The 20985-nt window shown below is 47.0% G+C and overlaps 6 protein-coding genes across 6 annotated transcripts; 4 read left to right on the top strand and 2 right to left on the bottom strand.

Annotated features, from left to right (window-relative positions):
- Positions 1-1628: 1628 nt before the first annotated feature.
- PENARI_c007G05941 (uncharacterized protein) lies at positions 1629-2032 on the bottom strand (the record flags this gene model as incomplete). Its single annotated transcript, XM_022630955.1, has 3 exons — positions 1629-1670; positions 1728-1798; positions 1852-2032. 3 exons carry the CDS (start codon positions 2030-2032, stop codon positions 1629-1631), a joined length of 294 nt encoding a protein of 97 aa, XP_022489145.1.
- Positions 2033-4260: 2228 nt separating this feature from the next.
- On the top strand, positions 4261-4893 carry PENARI_c007G08813 (uncharacterized protein; the record flags this gene model as incomplete). Its single annotated transcript, XM_022631080.1, has 1 exon — positions 4261-4893. One exon carries the CDS (start codon positions 4261-4263, stop codon positions 4891-4893), a length of 633 nt encoding a protein of 210 aa, XP_022489029.1.
- A 1234-nt stretch (positions 4894-6127) lies between these two features.
- Positions 6128-7198, top strand: PENARI_c007G09698 (uncharacterized protein; the record flags this gene model as incomplete). Its single annotated transcript, XM_022631128.1, has 2 exons — positions 6128-6242; positions 6333-7198. 2 exons carry the CDS (start codon positions 6128-6130, stop codon positions 7196-7198), a joined length of 981 nt encoding a protein of 326 aa, XP_022489399.1.
- Positions 7199-8145: 947 nt separating this feature from the next.
- PENARI_c007G04224 (endonuclease/exonuclease/phosphatase family protein) lies at positions 8146-9171 on the top strand (the record flags this gene model as incomplete). The annotated part of the gene is made up of 1 exon (XM_022630875.1): positions 8146-9171. One exon carries the CDS (start codon positions 8146-8148, stop codon positions 9169-9171), a length of 1026 nt encoding a protein of 341 aa, XP_022488894.1.
- Positions 9172-9812: 641 nt separating this feature from the next.
- Positions 9813-11287, bottom strand: PENARI_c007G04606 (alpha/beta hydrolase; the record flags this gene model as incomplete). The annotated part of the gene is made up of 4 exons (XM_022630898.1): positions 9813-10674; positions 10724-10832; positions 10887-11025; positions 11087-11287. The coding sequence occupies 4 exons, from the start codon at positions 11285-11287 to the stop codon at positions 9813-9815; spliced, it is 1311 nt and encodes a 436-aa protein (XP_022489124.1).
- Positions 11288-12352: 1065 nt separating this feature from the next.
- On the top strand, positions 12353-19439 carry PENARI_c007G08675 (uncharacterized protein; the record flags this gene model as incomplete). The annotated part of the gene is made up of 2 exons (XM_022631076.1): positions 12353-12386; positions 12442-19439. 2 exons carry the CDS (start codon positions 12353-12355, stop codon positions 19437-19439), a joined length of 7032 nt encoding a protein of 2343 aa, XP_022489010.1.
- Between the last annotated feature and the right edge of the window lie 1546 nt (positions 19440-20985).

A 20985-nucleotide genomic window follows, 5' to 3' on the forward strand; every position in this document is an offset into this window, starting at 1 on the left:
GGCGGCGGTTTTGATCATGTAGCACTCCCACAGACATAGAGGTCAACAACAGAGGGTGCCAAAACGGGATGATCTTGTCCCTTGGGTTACTTGAAAGGCTCCAAGGCTCCCTTATCAGTATAACGGAGAAATGAGGATGGAAAATAACGTTAGCCAATCTATCCCCCAAAAAAAGGGTTGCTAAGAAAAATGATGGTAGAGTAGACTCGCTCTGAGAGACCCATTAGCGGTCACTGAAATGTTTCTCTTCAATCATACCACTAAGAATCAAGATAATCAGGCGGCATTAGACTCATCAATTTTCACTAGAATCTATTAAAGGTGATTAAATTAGGACGAATGTTTTCGTACTGTCGGTTACCGATTGCGCTTTAAATGAACTCGAGATGGTTACTCAGTTTTCAATATCATTGTAGATCGCAGTTCAGTACATGATGTCCTCAACTCTCTTGTTGGTGTTAACCCCATATCTCCAAATCTCACGTCCCTAATCCCTATGTTTCCCCGATCCCCATGTCAGATCTTTATATCCCCACAGTCTATGCCCCCAGTCGCTCTGCCCCAATCCATATGTCATCAACCCATACGCTTCTTCACCGCATTACCGAGCCCCAATGACCCCATTCATAGTTATTACGGTGCCTATAGCCCTCGTAATACACATGAGGACAATTTCTATAGGATGCTCCCCTCCCCCGGTATTTGGATCATCAAGATGCTCAGCTTCAAAGCCTCGGCGGAGCACCAGTTTAAGCTGACAGCGCAAAGGATGTGAGACAGATATCCTTTCCATCTCGCCTTTGTTGTTAAGGCCAGGCGGCAAGAAACATGCTCATACTCCTTTGGTACTTTCTTTCCCACCGTAGTCAAGAATGCGCAATGCAGAGAAATAAAGTGAGAACTACGACTTCACATAAAACACCTAGAATTGTCGGACTCATAGATGACGAAGGTTGAGCCCAGGCTTTGTGAATATCCTGTGGCTTCGCACTCCGTCAGAATACGTGATGTGATGCCTGAGGGATCACATCCATGAATTGCTCATCTAATAACAAAGGCAATTTGCACCGCCTAGTTATGGGACCAATGATGCATGGGAGGGAGCAGGATGCCTTTCATTTCGGTGATGCCACTTTCTGATATTGGTGATATGAGGATGCAACATGTTGCCAGCATTTCTCAAGATTTCTCATCATTAATTGCTTTCGGACAAGAGACAAAGCAAGTCAGGCTGTTAAAAAGACCCAAGCCCGATAGAACAATCATTGGTGAGATTTTCTAATTCAAGGCATGCAGTAAAGATGGGAAAATATACACCTTGGCTGGTCGACCTGTACCGACATGGCATGGCATGAACGAACATACGGTGTAGCAGATTCAGTGTAGACCACATTACGCATATCTTGCCGAATCCATGAAAATATAAAACGCACGAGCAATTTGGACTCAAAACGAGTGTAAAATTGAAATAAGCCCCGAATGGAAGAGTACTTTATACTCTTCATCAGGACAACTAATTGTAATACATTGACAGCGTGGACCTTTTCTCCCTACAAGACAATTTCGAAATGATTACAGTCATGGTAATATTTTGCCGGAGTCCCCAACAGAAAGTATCAAACCTTTCTTTAGACAGTGCAAACAACATCACTATTACCGCTCTGCGTGTCCTATTTTGTATTAGTCTCTTCCTCTTCCAAAGTAGACACAAATCCAGAGAGACTTACCACGATCTGGTTGCCGCCACAGCAAAGAGGCCGAGAACGTGTACCGCTACAGGTTCCGCCGGTGAGATTCGCTAGTAAACCAGTATTAGTAGATGTTTCAGATAATCACTCAGAACTGCCTTACGTCTACAGTTCGACCCAACTCCCCTGATGAAAAATATGTTCAGGTTGGTTGCACTAGCACAGCACCAGTTGTGGCTAGGGCCGCCGCCGGGGCAGATTGCTCTCTCTTGAAGGTCTTCAACTGGGGTAGCAATGGATAGGCCAGCAAGAGTAAAAGCGGCAAGGATATTCTTCATAAGCATGTTGAAGTGTTGGATATAGTGGACTGACTTGTGCAGATTGGAGATAGGAAGTATGGGTTAGTTAGAGGGACATCAGAGGAATTTTCAACCTTTAAATAGATAACTGCTTACTCGTTATGAATCATCTAAACCCGGTCTATTTGCATGCCAAGGAACGATTTTGTATAACCGATGCGTCTGGATCATATAGATGAGATCGATGACACAGGGTGAAGTAAGACGATCCGTTACTATCGATTCTGGAGAACTTCGTAAAAAGGTGGCGAAGTAACTAGGCAGGGTTTTCCGGAGGTACATGACTTGGTTGGCCGTACTAACCTTGGAAACCTCGATGCTCTATTCTTAAATTCGATTCGTTCCAAACTAGAACAACCAAAATGGAATGACTGTTGAGCGAACACCAAAAGCTCGCGTATGTCTACACATTCGAAGCCAATATAAATAAAAAATAAAAACGAAGTATTTCTAAAGATCATCAGTGATATGCCACTGGTCTAGTGGCTCATCACTTTAGGAAGTGGAGCTTGCATGCAACCCAAAACTGAGACTCCATCATGCTGCAGATCAAAGCGGATAGCTTATCATAATAGGTAACTACTTATAATTCGGCTCGTCCTAATTCTGCATTATTCGATCCCATTTGGAAAGATTTGGCCAAAAATGGAAGAGAGGCGGGTTTCAAGGTAATATCCGTTTCCGGGGGTTTGACAGTCTAGACAAAGATAAGATCTATGGTAGACCGCCAAGCCAACCCCGCTTGTTCGTGAATGGACGGGTGAAACCGGCGGAGCTTGGCATTATTAGAACTGAAGAGACCACATGATCTGGTCGTGTTCCGGTACGAGCCGAACAAAAGCTATTCACATCAGAAGAAGTGACGGTACAAGGCTGGCTGAAAATTGACAAAGCTTGCGTTTCCCATGGCAACGGGGTGTAAGGAAACCTTAAACTTTAAATTGTAACACTTGTTTGTAGCAAAATTTGCACTCGAATTTATCGAAGATAATAATGACTGCCCCATTGAATGAGCAGAGATGTATACGTAGATTGGCCCTCTTGTTGAAGCTATACTAGTCTGTACTTAAAGAACCAGTACCTCTGGGAATCATTTCTCGTGTTCTTCAATCTAAGAGTCAACTTTGCATCATCAGTTTAAATGAAATTGACACCTACAAACCTACAGAGGCTGTATATGTTAAAAGGCAAAAACCTGTTTTTTTTTCAACATACATTGAATATCCAAGATATTTGATTGTCTATTGCTTAATATTACTAAAAAACACTTCATTATGGACGGAACAAAGAACCTTTGCATTCGATATCAAGGCTCTGATACATACCTATACGGCGACAGTAGGTATAATGACGACCCGTGGGCCTACCGCCAAGCGAAAAGCGCCTAGGCGACTACCTTGGAAATGAGGACGGTAGGGTATCATCTGAGTAACCATTGAAAAGCCCAGATTGACGGTAATTCAGGTTTGGGTTTTTTTAAAAATAGAGCGGGCAGGAATTAACCGTGAGAGCCCGCCAGATAATCTTTGGTCTTGAAGGCCCAAATCACCGTGCTACCCGCCGAGCTCGAAGGAGATTTTCCCAGTAGCTACACGGGAAGGGATGTGAATCTAGACGAACATATCTACAACGATTCGGTGAGCCGAAGTATCGGTCAGTATTCTGCTTTTTCCACAGCTTGCTTTTGTTATGGTGAATGCTAGCAGAATGTAGCAACTGAGGCTCGAATGTATGGCGGGAAAATGGTAGTCGAAATGCCTCTCATTGTATTCAGTTCTTCATATTTAGTTTGCTCATATTTTTCATAATGAAATGATTTCTTGCCGTGGGAACTTCAGATATACGTAAGCTCAGCCTTTATGAAACTAGGATACACAGTAAGTCCTCATTGATACACACTAAGCAAGTAGCACCCAAGAATCTACGAAAGATAACGATTTATAAGCTCAAGTGAAGTTGAGGGCCATGGTGCATTGACAAACACACGCCAGCTTAAGGCAGCTTGAAAATGAAAAGCTCAAGTTGAGCTAATCTCCTGGAAACGAGAAAAGAGACCATGGTTTCCGGACCCAAGGTACACAATGAGCTTCGGTTTTAGCATCTGATAACCACGAGGGATTGACGTCAACACATCACTAAGTAGTTCGTATAAGAGTATGGCTATGACACCTATATCTTCCTGAAGATCTTTACCAAAGCCCGACTATTATACCATGCCTGACTCCCTTCAACTACACCAGCAAGATCACCATGACCTCCCGCAGGGCTATCTTACCTTCGAGGCTGCGACTTCGGAGTTGCGAAAGAAGCTGGGTCGCAAAGTAAAACACCAGAAAGCCCAATATCATCTTATCGGTTTTGCTTTCAATTTGCTTGCAGTTGCGCAAGTAATGATCGGCGCCGCCATCACTGCTTTAGGCCCAACTGGAGGTGAACACATGTTAGCCATCACAATTTTGGGGGCTTTCAACACGTCCATCGCCGGAGTCCTTGCATTGCTCAAAGGAAGAGGCTTCCCGCAGCGATTGAGGAGAAATATGGTTGAACTAGAAAAGGTATTGGACTTCATTCAAGAAAGGGGGGTCTTATTGAGATATGGGGAGAGCGAAGTCCTACATGACGGAGATGGAGATGCGCTTATACGAGAGGCCTTCCAAAGATACATCACAGCGCAGCAGATTATCGAAAGCAACCAGCCAGACACCTATGCCGATGGAACTACACCTCATTCCTCCGTGGATCAAGAGAGTGTTGGCTTTTCAAGCCAAACAGCAGCGACGACTGACTTGCATGGAAAGGGACGTCAATTAGACGAAGAAATGGGTAGTAATAGGGCTAATCTATAAAAGTCATCAACATACATGTGTAACATCCAAGGCTGGGCCACCCAATGATGATAGTCATAGTTAAGGGAGACTGATAGTAGGATATTATCTCGTCTCTGTATCTCTTCTCTTTCATTTTTCTAGTTATGGCCATATATGTAGGGTTGATATATTGTCCAAAATAATCTGGAGACCACGAAATACTATTGGGAAAGACGGGGGTTTTCCTTTTTCGCTTCTAGCAAATTTTGAACTAGTCATTAATTCAAGCTATGTAGAAAGTTATTGATGGCTGAAAGAACCCGAGATCAAGAGAGCCACGGAACTCTAAAATTGTGGATCTACACGTCATTTTATAGAAACAGCATAGCCAGCCGCGGGTGGATGTCACTGCTGTACCAACCATCTAAACCCTAAATTGCAATCTAGGTTGCAGGTGGGTGGTCGTATTCTGCAAACGGCGGAGGCTATAGGATTTAACAAACATCCGTGCAGATCTATATCCAAGGATACGATAACCATAATTTTAAAACCAACCCTATTTTCAACGCCGTAGCTCCTAGGGGGAAAATCAGTCATGAATCGGGTTGTCGGTCTCATAGGGATACATACAGTACTTTGGATGAGGTCCCACCAGTAAGGCGGCTTGCACAAGAAGATAAACACCGTTGTACAAAGCCGCATGCACAATCAATGGATCTTTTGTTGCCATCGGCAGACCTAGGTTAGTTCCGAAGGGGACATAGGACCGATTTTCCAATATACTGGGTATGATGGTATAACATGTGGATACGAGTTCAGACCCAGATACCCCGCGTCCCGAACAATTAGAGCCTTACGGCAATGAATACCGAAGCTGAAATCTAGACTGCTTTTAAAAGGGACAATCTTGGTTCATTTAATATGCGCGCATTAATGTGATGCATTATTGCCACTGGCTAGGTCAGTGTCTGACCTTCATTGGCAAAAACCCCATCAAAGAGGCAGATTCAAGAGTCTAGATGATATTAACCAGCGATTGTAATACGAAATCTCATCATAGATATGTCTACGTCAGAATCGCAAACTGTCCAAGCTCGTATAACATCATATTCATGTGACCCGACCTAGACGCTGAGCTCCTGGTACATTTACTTGCGTTAGCCCCCGGTATTCGCAGTTGCAGTCAGCTCATCCACATAATCTAAGAGACAACCCTTTTAGTCTTGCAAAACTGTTTCTTTGAAACATATTCTATTGCTATATCTTCCTCAGTATGCCGATTCGTGGTTACGGTGTGTGGAAGGCAAAGCCTGTGCACTATGTTGTTGAACATGAGAATGAGGACGAAGTCAGCCCTCATTTATCACTATACTTCGACGATAAAGGAGGTAATTTTTCTGGAAGAAAGTTTCGTTCAACCGGTCGGCACAAAGAAATTTCTGGACTTTTCAGAGCCGCAATCAACATCAAGTCTATAGGCAAAGAATCTCAGCTTGCCTACTGGGTAGATCGCAACTTCAACAACCATCCCATCATCAACAGTCTCACCGACCTACCTTCAGGCTTTCAGTCCCTAGAAGAGCCAAAGCAGGGATACGCTGATATGAGACTGGACTACATCCGGAGCAACTTGTTCAATGTCAATACTGGTCGAATTTTACCCCATGATGAACCAGGTCCCAACAATGATATCATTGATGTTTTGGAACCTGAAGTCAAACAGGCAATCGATCAGAACGCCAACATCTACTTATTTGGTGCACAGTTTGGGGATCAAAAAGGCATTCATGACGTGCACATGAATCAAGGCAATATTGGGCAGTTTCAACATGATGACGGTGTTTTCCAAGATGGTGGCCTTCTGATCAATTACCCAGACTCTGGTCGATGGGTGGGCGTGTTCATCGGGTTCGCATCACAGTCTGCGCACACAGATGATGACTCCGGACATGCCATAGGATCAGAGACTTGGAATGACTATCTTGGCTCAAAAGGACGCCGTACAGATCTGATCGAGAATTCTGCGACGATCGACAAGGCGTTGGTTGATTCAAATGATCCCAGAGTCAGACGCAGATCAGTTACTATCACAAATTCGACTGACCACACAATACCTCTGTCTGCATGGAAGATACAAAATTCAGCTGGCCAATTTCAAGCACTGCCGCGTGATGCGGTTTTGGATGCTATGAAAACGCAAACTTTCGACCTTCCAAATTGCCCTCTTTCGAGCATTGGCGATACCATCACACTGGTGAATGATGAAGGACTGAAAGTTGATGGGGTCAGCTACCACTCTCCACAGGGCGGAATGGAGGGGCGATCGGTTGTTTTTGCTCATTAGGATTGGTATGGCGAAATTTGCTTTATTGTGTCTTTGGCTTTCCCAAAAGTGATATTATCCAAGGTGTAACCGATGCCAAATAAAAAAAAAATCTTTTTCGTTTGAATTGACAGGTCCTATTTCTAGCGTCGTTCCAACGCCAAAACCGTCGGAGATAGTGTAACTGGAATTTGAGTAAGCGGACAGAAGGCCATGATCTCTACAGTTAGAGATCTTGGACCAAGTATTTCAGAAGGCCATGTTCTATTACAGGCGAAGCAAGGTGAATAGGCTAAAACTTTAAAATATAGATTAGTTACATGGCTAGCACTCCTCGTGGGCTTACTCCGTGTAAGAAATAGATAATGTTAAGCCGGCGACATGTCACTATGGCTTCGTAGTCGCTCGCTCCAAGGGTCAAACCTCTATGTTATTAAATTGTTTACTGAAATAAGATAATATGAAATAGCTTTTTTAACTACTATGTAATCCTCAATCCGATAAGCCCTTGGTAATACCTCATAGTTCGATACTAAGATATTGAAACAATTTTCCTTGATGCCCAAGTGTATAACACAATTTGAGACATTCTATGCGGACATGACGTTCCTTTAATTCAATTGTGATTTATATGTGATTGTATTATACTGTCTACTTACTCGTATAACGAAATTCCAAAAATCCACCGGTCGCCTCCTAGGGGTGGAAACATCTAGTGTCTAACCGGGCTGCGGATCGGAGGGGACCCAGCCTGTGGCACCCTTCCTCTTGATTGTGTACTAACTGAAATACGAAGAAAGAGCCTTACAGCTAGTAATTTAGACAACCAATAATAACACTACAGTTCATGTGACCATCAACAGTAGTCTCCTGACTGTCCCGCAGAGTCCAAGTTTGCTACAGTATTCAGATGTATGTACCTCTACTTTGAATGGCTTGACAACTCTTTGCCGTCATCTACCATCAACATGAATTTCTTCGCACGCGCTCGGACAGGTTTCATGTCCTGGATGCATGAAACACCGCTTCCTTCTACAGAAGCATATCCCAAGTTCCAGTCGTGGCACCATTTTGACCCTGTTCAACAGTGGGTCTCTTGGGACCCTACCCGCTTGAACAATACAACCCCCAGGTCAACCAACACAGAGAATATACCGAAACTAGTGCTCCTGACATGGAACATTGATGCAACATCTTCCCAAACCCAAGCACGCGTTACAGAGATTATCACATTCATCACCGACCTAGATCCTAAGGTCGAGGTTATTTTCCTCCAAGAGGTCTCAAAGACAGCTTTGCAGCAACTCTTAGGGGACGCTCGTATCCGTGGGTCTTGGCTCTCAAGCGAATGCGATGATACGGCATGGGGCAAGCAGTCCTTTGCGACGGTCACGCTGGTATCCAAAGCACGCTTTGCGTCAAATGCTGAATCTGGGGAAAATGCCATTCTAGGTCCTATTTGGCGCGTGAAATATCCTAGTCATTTCGATCGAGATGCGTTATGCTGTGATATCTTCGTTCCTTCTCCAACAAAGCCTGAGTCTGAGTCTAAGCTTTCTTCTGCCACACGCATACGGCTTATCAATGTTCATCTGGATTCTCTACCGATTCAGCCGTCCCACAGGCCCCGGCAAATATCCATTATCTCCTCGTTCCTCCGCGCCGCAGGCTACGGTATAGTTGCCGGTGACTTCAATCCAGTTCTCGATGAGGACGCTACCCTTATTGAAAACAGTGGCTTGACGGATGTCTGGACATCTCTTCGTTCCGAAGAACTCGGTTATACATGGGGAGTGGATGGAGAACAACCGTTCCCGCCAAATCGGCTCGACAAAGTTGCTGTTTTAGGTCTTACCCCTTACAGTATCCAAACTTTGCAGCCAGGACGTCTCAGCAACTTAGACTCCAAATCTCAACAGGCTGGGCCATCTGAAGACGTACCCTGGAGCGATCATCATGCTTTGCTTTGCTCTCTCAGCTTGCCGGCAAAGTGAGCAATTTTAACTTGTGCCAATTTGGCAGCCGAACTTCTAGTTATAGGACGAAACCAATATTTAAATCGGTTTACAGGCGGGAGGAAGAGGCGAAATCGACATGACTTGAGATGATTTAACTTGAACTGCCATGGTAACCAATTTGCTTTCAACTTCACAAGTCCATTGTACACTTGTCAACCTTAATCCCTGTATGCCGAATCCAACTTCTGCCACTCTTTCAAGTCCTGGAATCTCTTCAATCATGCTTTGAGTCCCTGGCTCAGGTCCCCTTGGGGGCCTCTCAAGTTGATTCTTTGGCCGCTTTGCACCATCAATTCACGAATGAACATAATGTCAGACATGTCTCCGTATCTCTTAGAACCACTCCGACGAATTCGACTGTTCCAAGTGCTGAACTTCAAGTTAGGAGTTCCGGTGCCGAAAGAAATGACATTTGCATTTGGGGTCCTAGTTTGGTAAGCTGCGCTTGTTCTACCTTGGGCCTCGAAAATGGGCAAAAAAAGAGGGAGAAAACGTGAGGCAAAGTAGAGCGAAAACAATGCATGAAACGGTATACTCGATTCGAGGATCCTGATATGCGAAGACGCTCATTTAAATACATGTCTGTCCTGACCCCATCTGCTGCACCTGCAACATAATCAGAGTCTTGACTTCTGCTCGTACACCTTGCAAGCAGCCTCCAGTCCAGGCATCCATTCAGCAGAAACACTCAGTCTGTCCTTTATTGGCCGATCTGCCCAATCCTTCGCAATCCGCATCTCGTCCTCCCGCCATCTTTGCACCGCCGACCCAATCCACGTCCCAATAGCCGATGCTGTCTCGGCAACCTTTTCTAGTGGCACCTGATGCCCGGAAGTTTCAATACGTTTCTGTTTCACCTGTTCACTCAGCACCCCGCCACTCCCTCCGACCCCAGCACCGGTCCGATGCAAGATTTCAGCACAAATCTCAGGTTTTGATATCGGGCTGCTACCACCAAACACATAAAGAACCGACGGCCGAACGTGATCCAGTAACTTCCATGCAATCACAGGCTCGCTGCGGTAGAAAGGCGAAGTTTTCGAAAGAGGGCCAATCACATCAGCCTGGAACAGGGGTTCATGAGAAGGCCCGACGGTGGAATCTTCTTGCCCAAGAGGCCTGTGACCTCCAAAGTTTGGCCGGACGTACTGCATCACTTCTTGATGCTTGGTGCTTGTTAAGGTGACCGGGCCATCATGGATGACATCTGTGTCACTGTGTGAGCTCTGTGGGTAGAGGGCTGTTGGAAGACTGCGGTATCCATGTAAAGCCCATCGCTCGAGGACGCGATCATCCCATCGCTTGTGCGTCTTTCGCGCCGCTTTAATAGCCGCGGACCTGGATGACCAGGTATCACGTCGCTTAAGCGACAGCTTTGATAATAACGGCCCATATCCGCTGAACGTATCTGGCACAATTACTGGCTCGACTAAAGCCAAAGACGTGAACAGGCGAGGATGCATGAGAGAAAGGAGGACACTACGAACAAGTCAGCAATGAAATCTATAGCCTTGTCATTCGTCCTTACAGTTGACCTGCCCCCATACTATGACCCACGCCGACGATGGGCCGCGGCATTTCATCACGGAATTGGTTAATCATATATAAAAGATCCCGACTGTGATCAAGCCAAGATGCTTTTATGAGTTAGCGATACTGCGACAGCCAATGAGAGAAGCAGACATGCTTACGGTCATTGCCCAGTAGTTCCTCGTTCACCACACCGCTAGCGCCGAGATTTGCGGCATCTGCAATCCAGATAGATCCAATTCGAATTCCATCTTTGTTACATCTTGCAAGAAGGTCCTCCCATAATGGTTCATAAAGCTCCTTCGAATTAATTAGCCAGTGATACATATAGTTTGCTAAGATAAGGGAGTGGGATCTCTACTTTCGGAAAGCCACCACCAGGCGCCCCAATTATGGTAACGTCCCCAGGTTGAGGATTTGGGTTTTCAATGGGAACATACTTCTTCACCGCCAGCTTCAAGCGAGAAGCTTGTGAGACGGTGGCTCGAGGGTATTCGCGGATGTATTGTCCATCAACAATATGTTCCGTCACGGTAAAGGGGAAGTTTGATGTGTTGGCCATGTTTGCTGTAACAAATGAAACGTCTCATGGGTGCGTGAGGTTGACTATGATCATATACAGAATAGAACGAGCTACATCAGCCCTGTCCGAAGAAACGAGTTTGCTCCGACTTCTTTTTCACCGCTAGAAAGTGGACCGAACTAAGGGGTGTGATAATCAAAACTTTACTGAAAGGGTCAATAACTACATGCAGCCTGGAAGGTTCCAATACACATTGTCCAATGAGCATGTTACAAATACGAATGTTAAAAGAGCAAGGGGGGAAATCCGTACAATTTACGCTATGTAAATATTCCCGGTAGACTGAGGATACGCCAAAGTGGAATCTGTAGACCAATCTACATTCAATAGTCTTTCTTGGCGCCTATGTGGGATCTCGGCCAGCGCAGATCTCATCAATAGATCCGAAACATTCTCGATTCCAGGGGCGATCATATCCCAATTTGACAGTCGATCTCTGGTTCAATCTCTATTCTCCACAGCCGAGCGGATTCAGCTGAGACACTAGTTTAGTGTCGACTTTTCGCGAACGATCTGCGAAAAATTCGGATTCTATCTCCGGATGATCGGGAAAATATCAGAAAGACAAGTCTCGTACAGATACATAATTCCTTATTCACGCATTAGGATAGATATTGCAACCCATATCCAGAAGTACCCAATGGTTTAAATGGTAAATACCGATCCATCATTTATTCCAATGGATAAAAGAAAGCCGAATGGGGCCAAGCAAGCTCCATTCCATGTCTATAGGATAAGTAGTGGACCCTAAAGAGCATTTTTAATCATCAGCTTTGCCGTTCAAGTTTTTCTTTTTTTTTTTGTGACTGATACCCACTGTGATAATACATAAGCAAAAGCTAGTGTTTAACCAATTCAGGATACCATACGAACAAAATTCTATAAAAGAATGGGATAATCCTCGGTCAGGGTACAATACACGTGATTTGACCTCCTGGTGAAGATCATACCTTGATACCCACCCTCCCCTTTACATCCGCATCCCTACAAGTTCCAGAAAATGTCTTTTCTCGATTTGGATTGTGCGTATAACGAGGACTCACAATGGCAGAGGACTCAATGCATCGTCAGGCAAGATGTGCGTACTTACTGTCAAGAGCGAAACTCGAAACCGTCCACTTTCTTTCAAACAGTCTGGGCAATTGTCCTCAATAAATATACCGCATCTCATGGGGTGACGTTTGCTATCCACAGTAATGAGATCAATGGTGGATCCCCAACGATATGCGACGTCTCAATTGAGCCAGAAACGTCTATTGTCGACCTCCTAGCGGGTCATTTGACGTCGACCACGTTCACTACGGCCATGCCCAGGCAGTTCGCCTGTAATACTGGCGTTGTTATCGACAGGCAAGATGGCGAAAGCATTGAATCTCTTCCTCCACTGCAGGTTATTCTGCTTGCAAACACGACATCCTCCGAATTGTGGCTGTCATGTTCATCGAACATTTCCTCGTCATATGCAGACAACCTCCTTTCGACCATCGAACAGATAATCGAGGAAATTTTAGAACACCCGCATCGAGCAGTCAAAGACCTAAGTCTTTTCAGCATCCGCAACAGTCGTCAGGTCCTTGAATGGAACCGTCGCATCATGCCCAACAATATGGCCTCGATGGTTGACCTGATCCAACAACATGCATCGCAACGGTCAACCCACGAAGCCATTTGTGCCTGGGATGGTTCATTGGCTTACGCGGAGCTTGATAGTATGACCACTCAGTTGGCATACCACCTACGGACTATGGGCATTGGAGAGAATGATAAAGTGCTGCTCGGCTTTGAGAAGTCGATGTATGCAATTGTCGCTTTCCTTTCCATCCTTAAAGCAGGCGCCATTTTTGTTCCTGTCAGTCCCGCTTATCCTGTAGAGCGTATGCAAGCAATCATCGATGCAACTCATCCTCGTCTTGCTCTCACCTCGCCGGAATCCACACTGGTCTTCGAGCGTCACCAAGTTCCTGCTCTAGGCCTCAATCAATCTTTCATCGCCAAGTTATCGATCAAGGAAGATGAAGACCCTCTCCCTTCATCTGACCCACAACGCGTGGCATACATTCTTTTCACTTCTGGCAGCACTGGTCGGCCCAAAGGTTGTGTCATCGAACATCAAGCGATGGCGACTATGATCAGCCAAGGGCCGCCATTTCGCATCTACCCGTCCAGTCGTGTACTACAAGTTGCTCCGATCATCTTTGCCGCATCCTCGGTTGACATGTTCTTGCCTCTGCTTACTGGAGGGACCGTCTGCATCGCCTCGAAACACGATCTGATGAACAACCTGGCAGCTACGATGAAGCAGCTCCGGGTAACCTGGGCCTGTATGACCCCATCCGCTATCACCTCTGTTGATCCTCTGGAGCTGTCGGGACTGCAAACTCTGGGCTTGGTCGGCGAACCAGTGAGTGATGAATTGCTCAATAAGTGGGCGTCTTCCGTGGATCTTCTGTCAGGCTACGGTCTCTCGGAGATTGTGGGTGCCGGATGCATCTCTTCTCTCAAGGTAGATATGCACCCCCGAAACATCGGTCACTCTCCTACAGCTCATATCTGGCTGGCGGATCCAACAAACATAAACAGGCTTACACCGGTAGGCGCGATTGGTGAAATGCTGATCGAGGGACCAAATCTTGCCCGTGGGTATCTAGATGACCCGCAGAAGACGGCCGATACATTCATCGAGGCACCGGAATGGATTCAAGATTTCTATCCTGGACGGGGTCGACGCGTCGTAAGGACGGGTGATCTGGCTCGATACCATTCCGATGGCTCCATCGTGTATGTCGGCCGCAAAGACACGCAAGTTAAAATACGTGGGAAACGAGTCGAGCTGGGAGAGGTCGAAAGCATTATTCGCCTTCATCAAGCACCCGGCGACATGGTAATTGTGGAAGCGGCAGCTCCGCTGGACGGGGATGGCACTCCAATGTTAATCGGTTTCATCCACACTTCTGGGTCCTCCGAAGGGGGATTGGCGGATTCCACCTCGCTTATAGGACTACCGAATCAAATTTTTCAGGAGGAGACGTCGCGTCTCGATCTGCTGGTTCGCGCAGCATTACCGGAGTATATGATACCCAGCGTGTACATGGCACTCAATCGCATTCCCAAGACTGCCTCTGGGAAAACCGACCGTCGCGCGTTGCGGCTCGAGGTCGCCAGCATGTCTAGGCAACAGATTGAAGCCTACCACGATGTGGGTAATAAACCACAGGTTCGACCTCGTACTGATGCAGAAAATTCTGTACACGGGCTGTTTTCTCAAATCCTGAAGCGTGATCAAGACTCCTTTGGAATTCACGACCAGTTTATCCGATTGGGCGGGGATTCTATCAAGGCGATTCGTCTCGTTCAGCTGTGTCGAAAGTCTGGGTTAGCTGTCAATGTTGCTGACATTATGGAACCTGGCACAGTGGCTCAACTCGCCCAGATGGCCAATCGTTTGCCAGAGCCTATCCTTAGAAGTGATAGAAGACAAGTGGAAGTCCCTAGTGCTGCCGTAACGGAGCATTTGATTAACTTCGGTGTTGCCGTTCAAGAAGTGGAAGCGATGAATCCGTGCTCCTCGATGCAGGATGGGATTTTAATTAGCCAGCTGAAAAACCCTCAGCAGTATGCGCTGCGAGTTTTGTATGAAGCCCGGCTGTCCAGCACCTCGTCAGAAATAGACCTCGGCCGACTTCAAACGGCGTGGCAATTACTGGTTCGGAGCCACCCTATGCTGCGGACAATCTTTGTGACCAATGTGACACCTAGTGTGTTTGCGGTGCAAGTCCAGTTGAAGAGTGGTTCCATACCTCGGATCCATGGAATTAACGACAACTTGAAACCGGGCGATATTCTCGATCAGCGCCGGGAGTGTCAGCCCCCGAGCGCGCTGCCTCAATTTGATCTACACGTCGCTCCGAGTGGGCGGGTTATCATTGAGCTTGAACTGTCTCATGCAGTTGTTGATGGCATGTCCATGTCGATCATAATTCGAGATTTGTGTAGGCTTTACGGCGATACAAGTCCCTCTCTCTCAATCTTCAACTTTGCCGATCATGTCGAATACCAACGAAAGGTATCTACGGATGATTCTGTGTCCTACTGGAAGCAATATCTCGATTGCATGGTCCCAAGCCAGTTCCCCACAACCAGTGATGGTTCACCAGGCACGTCGAGAGAATCCAATCAAACGTCTCAATTCAAGGCTGTGTCTGTAGACGTTGGCCCAGCTGCAGAGTATCGAAAGTTTGCCCAAGATACCGGGACAACCGTGGCAAACATCGTAAAGCTAGCATGGTCTCTTGTTTTGCATGTAATGTGCCGCACAGACGACGTATGTTTCGGCTATCTTACCACGAGCCGTGACGCGCCTATTGAAGGCGCGCTAGAAGGCGTTGGGCCTCTGATCAACTTACTGGTGTTTCGGCAGCAGCTTGGTCGTGAATCCACCGTGGCACAAGTCTTGCAATCCATTCAAGCCGATTTCATCTCTAGTCTGCCTCACAAAGCTGTGTCTTTGAGCGATATTCGCCGGGCTCTAGACTTTGCCAGTGACGAGGTCATGTTCAACACCTGCATCAGCCATTTCCCCGTCACCGCCCCCGATGAAGCCGATGACTTGCCGATACTACTTCACGAAGTGGAGCGCCAAGATCCCACCGAGTTTGATATTTCCCTCGAGATCATGGAGTCGGAGAATGAAATCCAATCAAGTATCAAGGCGTATACTGGTGTGGTTTCACTAGAGCGCATGGAGCGAGTGGCGGCGCTGTTTGAACACTTGATGAAGACCCTCCTCGGGAACTCGAGTCGCACAATAGGAGAGCTTGGGGTGGTTCCTGAGAAGGACTGTGCCACAATTGGACATCTGAACAGGAGTATCACACAGCCTCCTATTGAACAATGCGTTCACGATATCATCTTGCAGCAGTGCCAGAATCGTCCTACAGCACCGGCTATTTGTGCCTGGGATGGAGACTGGACCTATGGCGATTTAGATCGCTTTTCTTCATCTCTAGCCCAACAGCTACAGTCACAGGATGTTGTGCCTGAGATTTTCGTGCCAGTTTTAATGGACAAGAGTCGCTGGGTTCCCATTGCCGTACTGGGAATCCTCAAAGCCGGAGGAGCTTTTGTCCTTCTCGATCCCACACAGCCAATCCAGCGACTCCAAGATATCTGCATTGATCTGAAGCCCAATACCATCTTGGCGTCGCCAGAATACCGTGCCACTGCCGCTGCCCTTGTCAGCAGCGTTGTCGTGGTTGGAAACGACCAGTCCCCTACTCTTGAGGTTGCCGAGCTCGACAAGGTTCCTAAGGTAGCAGTACACCCACGAAATGCAGCGTATGCAGTCTTCACTTCCGGATCCACGGGAAAGCCAAAAGGAGTTGCGATTGAGCACCGTTCCCTGTGTACTAGTGCAGCTGCGATGATGGAGCACTTGCCCTTGAACATCGACACGCGAATGTTTCAATACGCTTCACATGCGTTCGATGTGAGCGTTTTAGATCTCACCGTATGTCTTATGGCTGGAGGTTGCCTATGCATACCATCAGCTGAGGCCAGACAAAATCGCCTAACGGAAAGTCTCAACGATTTTTCTGTCAGCCTCGTCGCCCTAACTCCAACCGTCACTCGAACTATACAGCCAGAGCGCTTGACGTCCCTCAAAACCTTGAAAGTTAGCGGTGAAGCGCTATCGTCCTTTGACATTCAACGGTGGAAGAGTGCAGCCCCTCATATTCAGATCGTCAACATGTATGGGCCCGCAGAATGTACAATCAACGTCACGGTGCAAGGTCCTATTGGGCCGACATCCTATCCTTCGAACATTGGGTATCCGATGTCTAGTGCCACCGCATGGGTGGTTGATTCCGAGAACCACAACAGACTGCTTCCCATGGGAGCTGTGGGAGAACTAGTGATACAAGGCCCTGTAGTGGGTCGTGGCTACCTCAACCGCCCTGAGCAGACAGCTGCATCATTTATCCCGCCGCCAAGTTGGTTATCACAATTCAAACCGGTGGCAGCCGATGATGAGAGACTGTACAAGACTGGGGATCTTGTTCAGTACGCTGCAGACGGCTCGATGCATTACAAGGGACGCAAAGACTTCCAGGTCAAGCTTCGCGGACAACGACTTGAACTAGGTGAAGTTGAAGCGCAACTTCGTTGTGTGTTCCCCGATGCCTCTGATGTAATCGCCGAGGTAGCATCTTTGAACCAAGGCAAAACGACAGCCCTGGTTGCGTTCATCCATCAACCATGCTGGGGTAATAACCCGGACTTAATTACGTCTTCGGGAACCGGGGTTGACGACTCCAATTTTGGCTTACTGCACGCTCCTTGTGAGGCATTCGATCAGGCAGTCGCGCAAGCGAAAGTTACGCTGGCTGCCGCTCTTCCAAGCTATATGGAACCCAGCATCTATTTACCGCTCGTTCAGATACCCAGATCTCGGAGTGGTAAAGCTGACCGCGGCCAGTTACGGCAGATAGTCAACACTGGACTCCATGAGCGCTGGACAGGTGATGCCAGCACAGTGACGATTCCCCAGAGAAGACCAAAAACCGAGATGGAAGTTATTTTGTGCTCTGCTGTTGCTGATGTTCTAGGTCTGTCGGAGGCAGATATCAGTGCAGAGGACAGTTTCTTCCGCCGTGGAGGCGACTCAGTCGCAGCGATGATGTTGGTTGGAAGTTTACGAGAGCAGCGTTGCCATCTCACGGTTGCGGACATATTCGAGCATCCTCGGTTGGACATTCTGGCTACCAAAATGCATCGAGCGCTTCCCTCAAGTGTTGTCAAGATCCCGCTACCTTTCTCTCTCCTTGGAGACGATACAAGCTCCCATCAAGCGGTTATCGAACAAGCAATGAAACAGTGTACCGCTGCACAAGACGAAATCGAGGATATTTACCCCTGCTCACCACTCCAACACGCGTTCTTCCTCTTCAGTAGTACCCGCGAGGAGGGCACCCTGATTGCACGGTTTGCGTACAGTCTACGACCAGAAATAAACCTTGATAGGCTGCAAAAGGCCTGGAGCGAGACCACGAAGGCGCACCCGATGTTGCGAACGCGAATCATCCAAGTCGACGGTAAATCCAGCCTACATCAGGTGGTTCTCCGTCGCACAACAGACATCGAGTACTACGACTCGGATGAGCCAAACTATGCCCCTGACCTGCCAATTGAAGTTGCGCCTGGTAATCCACTACTGAGAATTTCTGTGGTGCGCCGGTCATCATCCGCGCAACAGCAACACCGGCTTGTTATCAGCTTGCAGCACTCCCTCTACGACGGATGGTCTCGAGCATTATTCATGCAAGAGCTTGAGCGAGCCTATTTTGGCCTTGCCTTGCTTCCTTTGCCTGTCTCCTCATTTATCGGACATCTAGACCAGGCCAATGAAGGAGCCAGGCAGTTTTGGACATCAGAGCTGATGGATCTTCGGAGTACAATATTCCCTCAAATTCCCTCAGCCTACACTCCTCATCCAAGTGCCACCTTGGTTCGAAATGTCGCTATTCCGAAACTCGCATCTCCCCAGATTACCCTATCAACCAAGATTCGGTGGGCATGGGCCCAGGCCATATCGCTCCAGACTAGCAACTCCGAGGTAGCAATGGGCCTAGGAACAGCCGGACGAGGGACTCCAGTTGCAGGAATCGAGAAGATGGTCGCGCCAACAATGGCCATCTTCCCCTATCGGCTTCACATCAACCCTAAACAGAGAGTTATCGACGCTCTTCATGACTCCCAACATCATTATAGCCAAATCTTGCCACACGAGCACTACGGCACGCCAAATATCTGTCGCGTTGCGACAGGCCCGACGTCTCCCGCCGCGATCCAAACGCTTTTGATTGTTCAACCACAAGCGGAACAGAGTCCTTCCTCACTGTATCTTGAAGAAGAGATGCTTCCTCAGACGGGGGCCTTCCATGTGCGTGCACTGACGTTGCACTGTCACCTACAAGAAACGTCCGTCGAGACTGTCGCCTGCTATGACGACAAGGTCATTTCGGAGAAGGAAATGCTTCGAGTACTTTCTATGTTTGATTTGATCTTTGAGCAGGTCTGTCAGGAGCCTAGTATACTTGTTGAGGAGTTGAAGGTGGTTCCAGCTCAGGAGTAATCGAAGCTGTCACTGGGTCTGATTATGTCTACATGGAATTGGAATAACGATAGAGCACGTCGATTATGGTAAAAGTCGTTGGTGATTACCCGTCTATGATTAATATTACCTGATTAGCCCACCATTTTGAAAACACTATACGTTGCGTACTGGAAAATGGGCAAAAAAAAGGGTGAGAAAAACAGAAGCCGAAATAGAGCAATATCAGTGCATGGAAAGGCTTTTTAAACGTGCCAGAGTAGTCAGCCATGGTTTTTCAACGGGTCAGTCAAAAACCTAGAATATTTTGTTAAGCAGTCATAGGCGAACCCGATAGCTTTGTTACGGTCGACTTGGCCGATAGGATGTATGGTGAGAGCGGCGGCAATTCTTTTCCCCAGTGTGTGGTTCACAATGCCTGGTCCAAGTTTCCCGATTGTTCCTGCTACCTCACTTTCCAATATGTCAGTGTTCTTCTGCGGGAAAAAAAAAAGTCGTCAGCATCAGCAAATTTTGTATCAAAACAAAAGGCGTGTCTTACTAGATATCGTCAAGATTCGGCAGCTGTTGAATCAATATGGCGAGAGCATCCTCTGGTGGCTCATCTGGATCCTGCAACCAGCTACTTGAGCAATTTATTGTCACTTTGCGCACCCAGCTTCTTAGATTGACTTTTCTTTCATCCAAAAGGTAATGAACAAGGCACTTAGATGGGCTCTCCACTTTAGGCTTATCGAAGTCGTCCCAGGATGTCCGCGGATAACTCAGGTCTACCGATCGGTATAGCAACGGCGTGGCCACTTCATTCCAGGCTCTTGATACTAAGCGCGCTTTTTTCAGGTCGCTGTAGTTGTCCAACTAACCTTCATTGTGAGTAGGTCGGACGCAAGTCCGGTGAGCGAACGTACCTGTTGGAAATTGAGATAGTTACACTATGTCCAATGATTGTGGGGCCCCTATTTTGTCGATCACTTCCTGTTTCACGTACAGTAGAAAGGAGAGAACTGCTCGTATTGAGATGCGCAGAGATGTTGAGGCTTTTGTTTAGAGAAGCGACCGGAGCTCCGCGAGCCCCTGTTTGATACTAACTCGTTTGATACTTAGTTCCAGGGATTTTGTCGCCCCCATTTAGCGATTCTTATCATAGAGCCCGACCACTATGAAGTGATAGATTAACTTATGGCAAAGAAAATATCCTGCTAGTAATGGATTTCTTTTTCAGGTGATATCAACGGTTGAAAGCCTCACTGTATGTAGTGACAAACCTTAGAAAGCTCTACAGCGTAAGACAATCACCAAAAATTCTTTGATGATTCAGGGTACCCAGGTGCTACTACTTCGTACTGTGCACTATATATATTGTGTTGCTGTCTCTAGTAAATTCCTTTGTAGATCTCGTAGTATGGTTAGACCGCTCATTGTTATTTCACTGTACCTGCCGGGATTTAATAATTAAATTGCAAACTTCTTCAAGCTGTGGTCATGGCCGTAAATACAGAACTGGTCGATGTTCTCCACATACAAAATGATGGCTTCTCGTAGGAATCTGAACATCGCGGCACGAAAG

The sequence above is a fragment of the Penicillium arizonense genome (assembly GCF_001773325.1).
Source record: "Penicillium arizonense strain CBS 141311 chromosome Unknown PENARI_contig007, whole genome shotgun sequence".
NCBI classification, from domain to species: Eukaryota; Fungi; Ascomycota; class Eurotiomycetes; order Eurotiales; family Aspergillaceae; genus Penicillium; species Penicillium arizonense.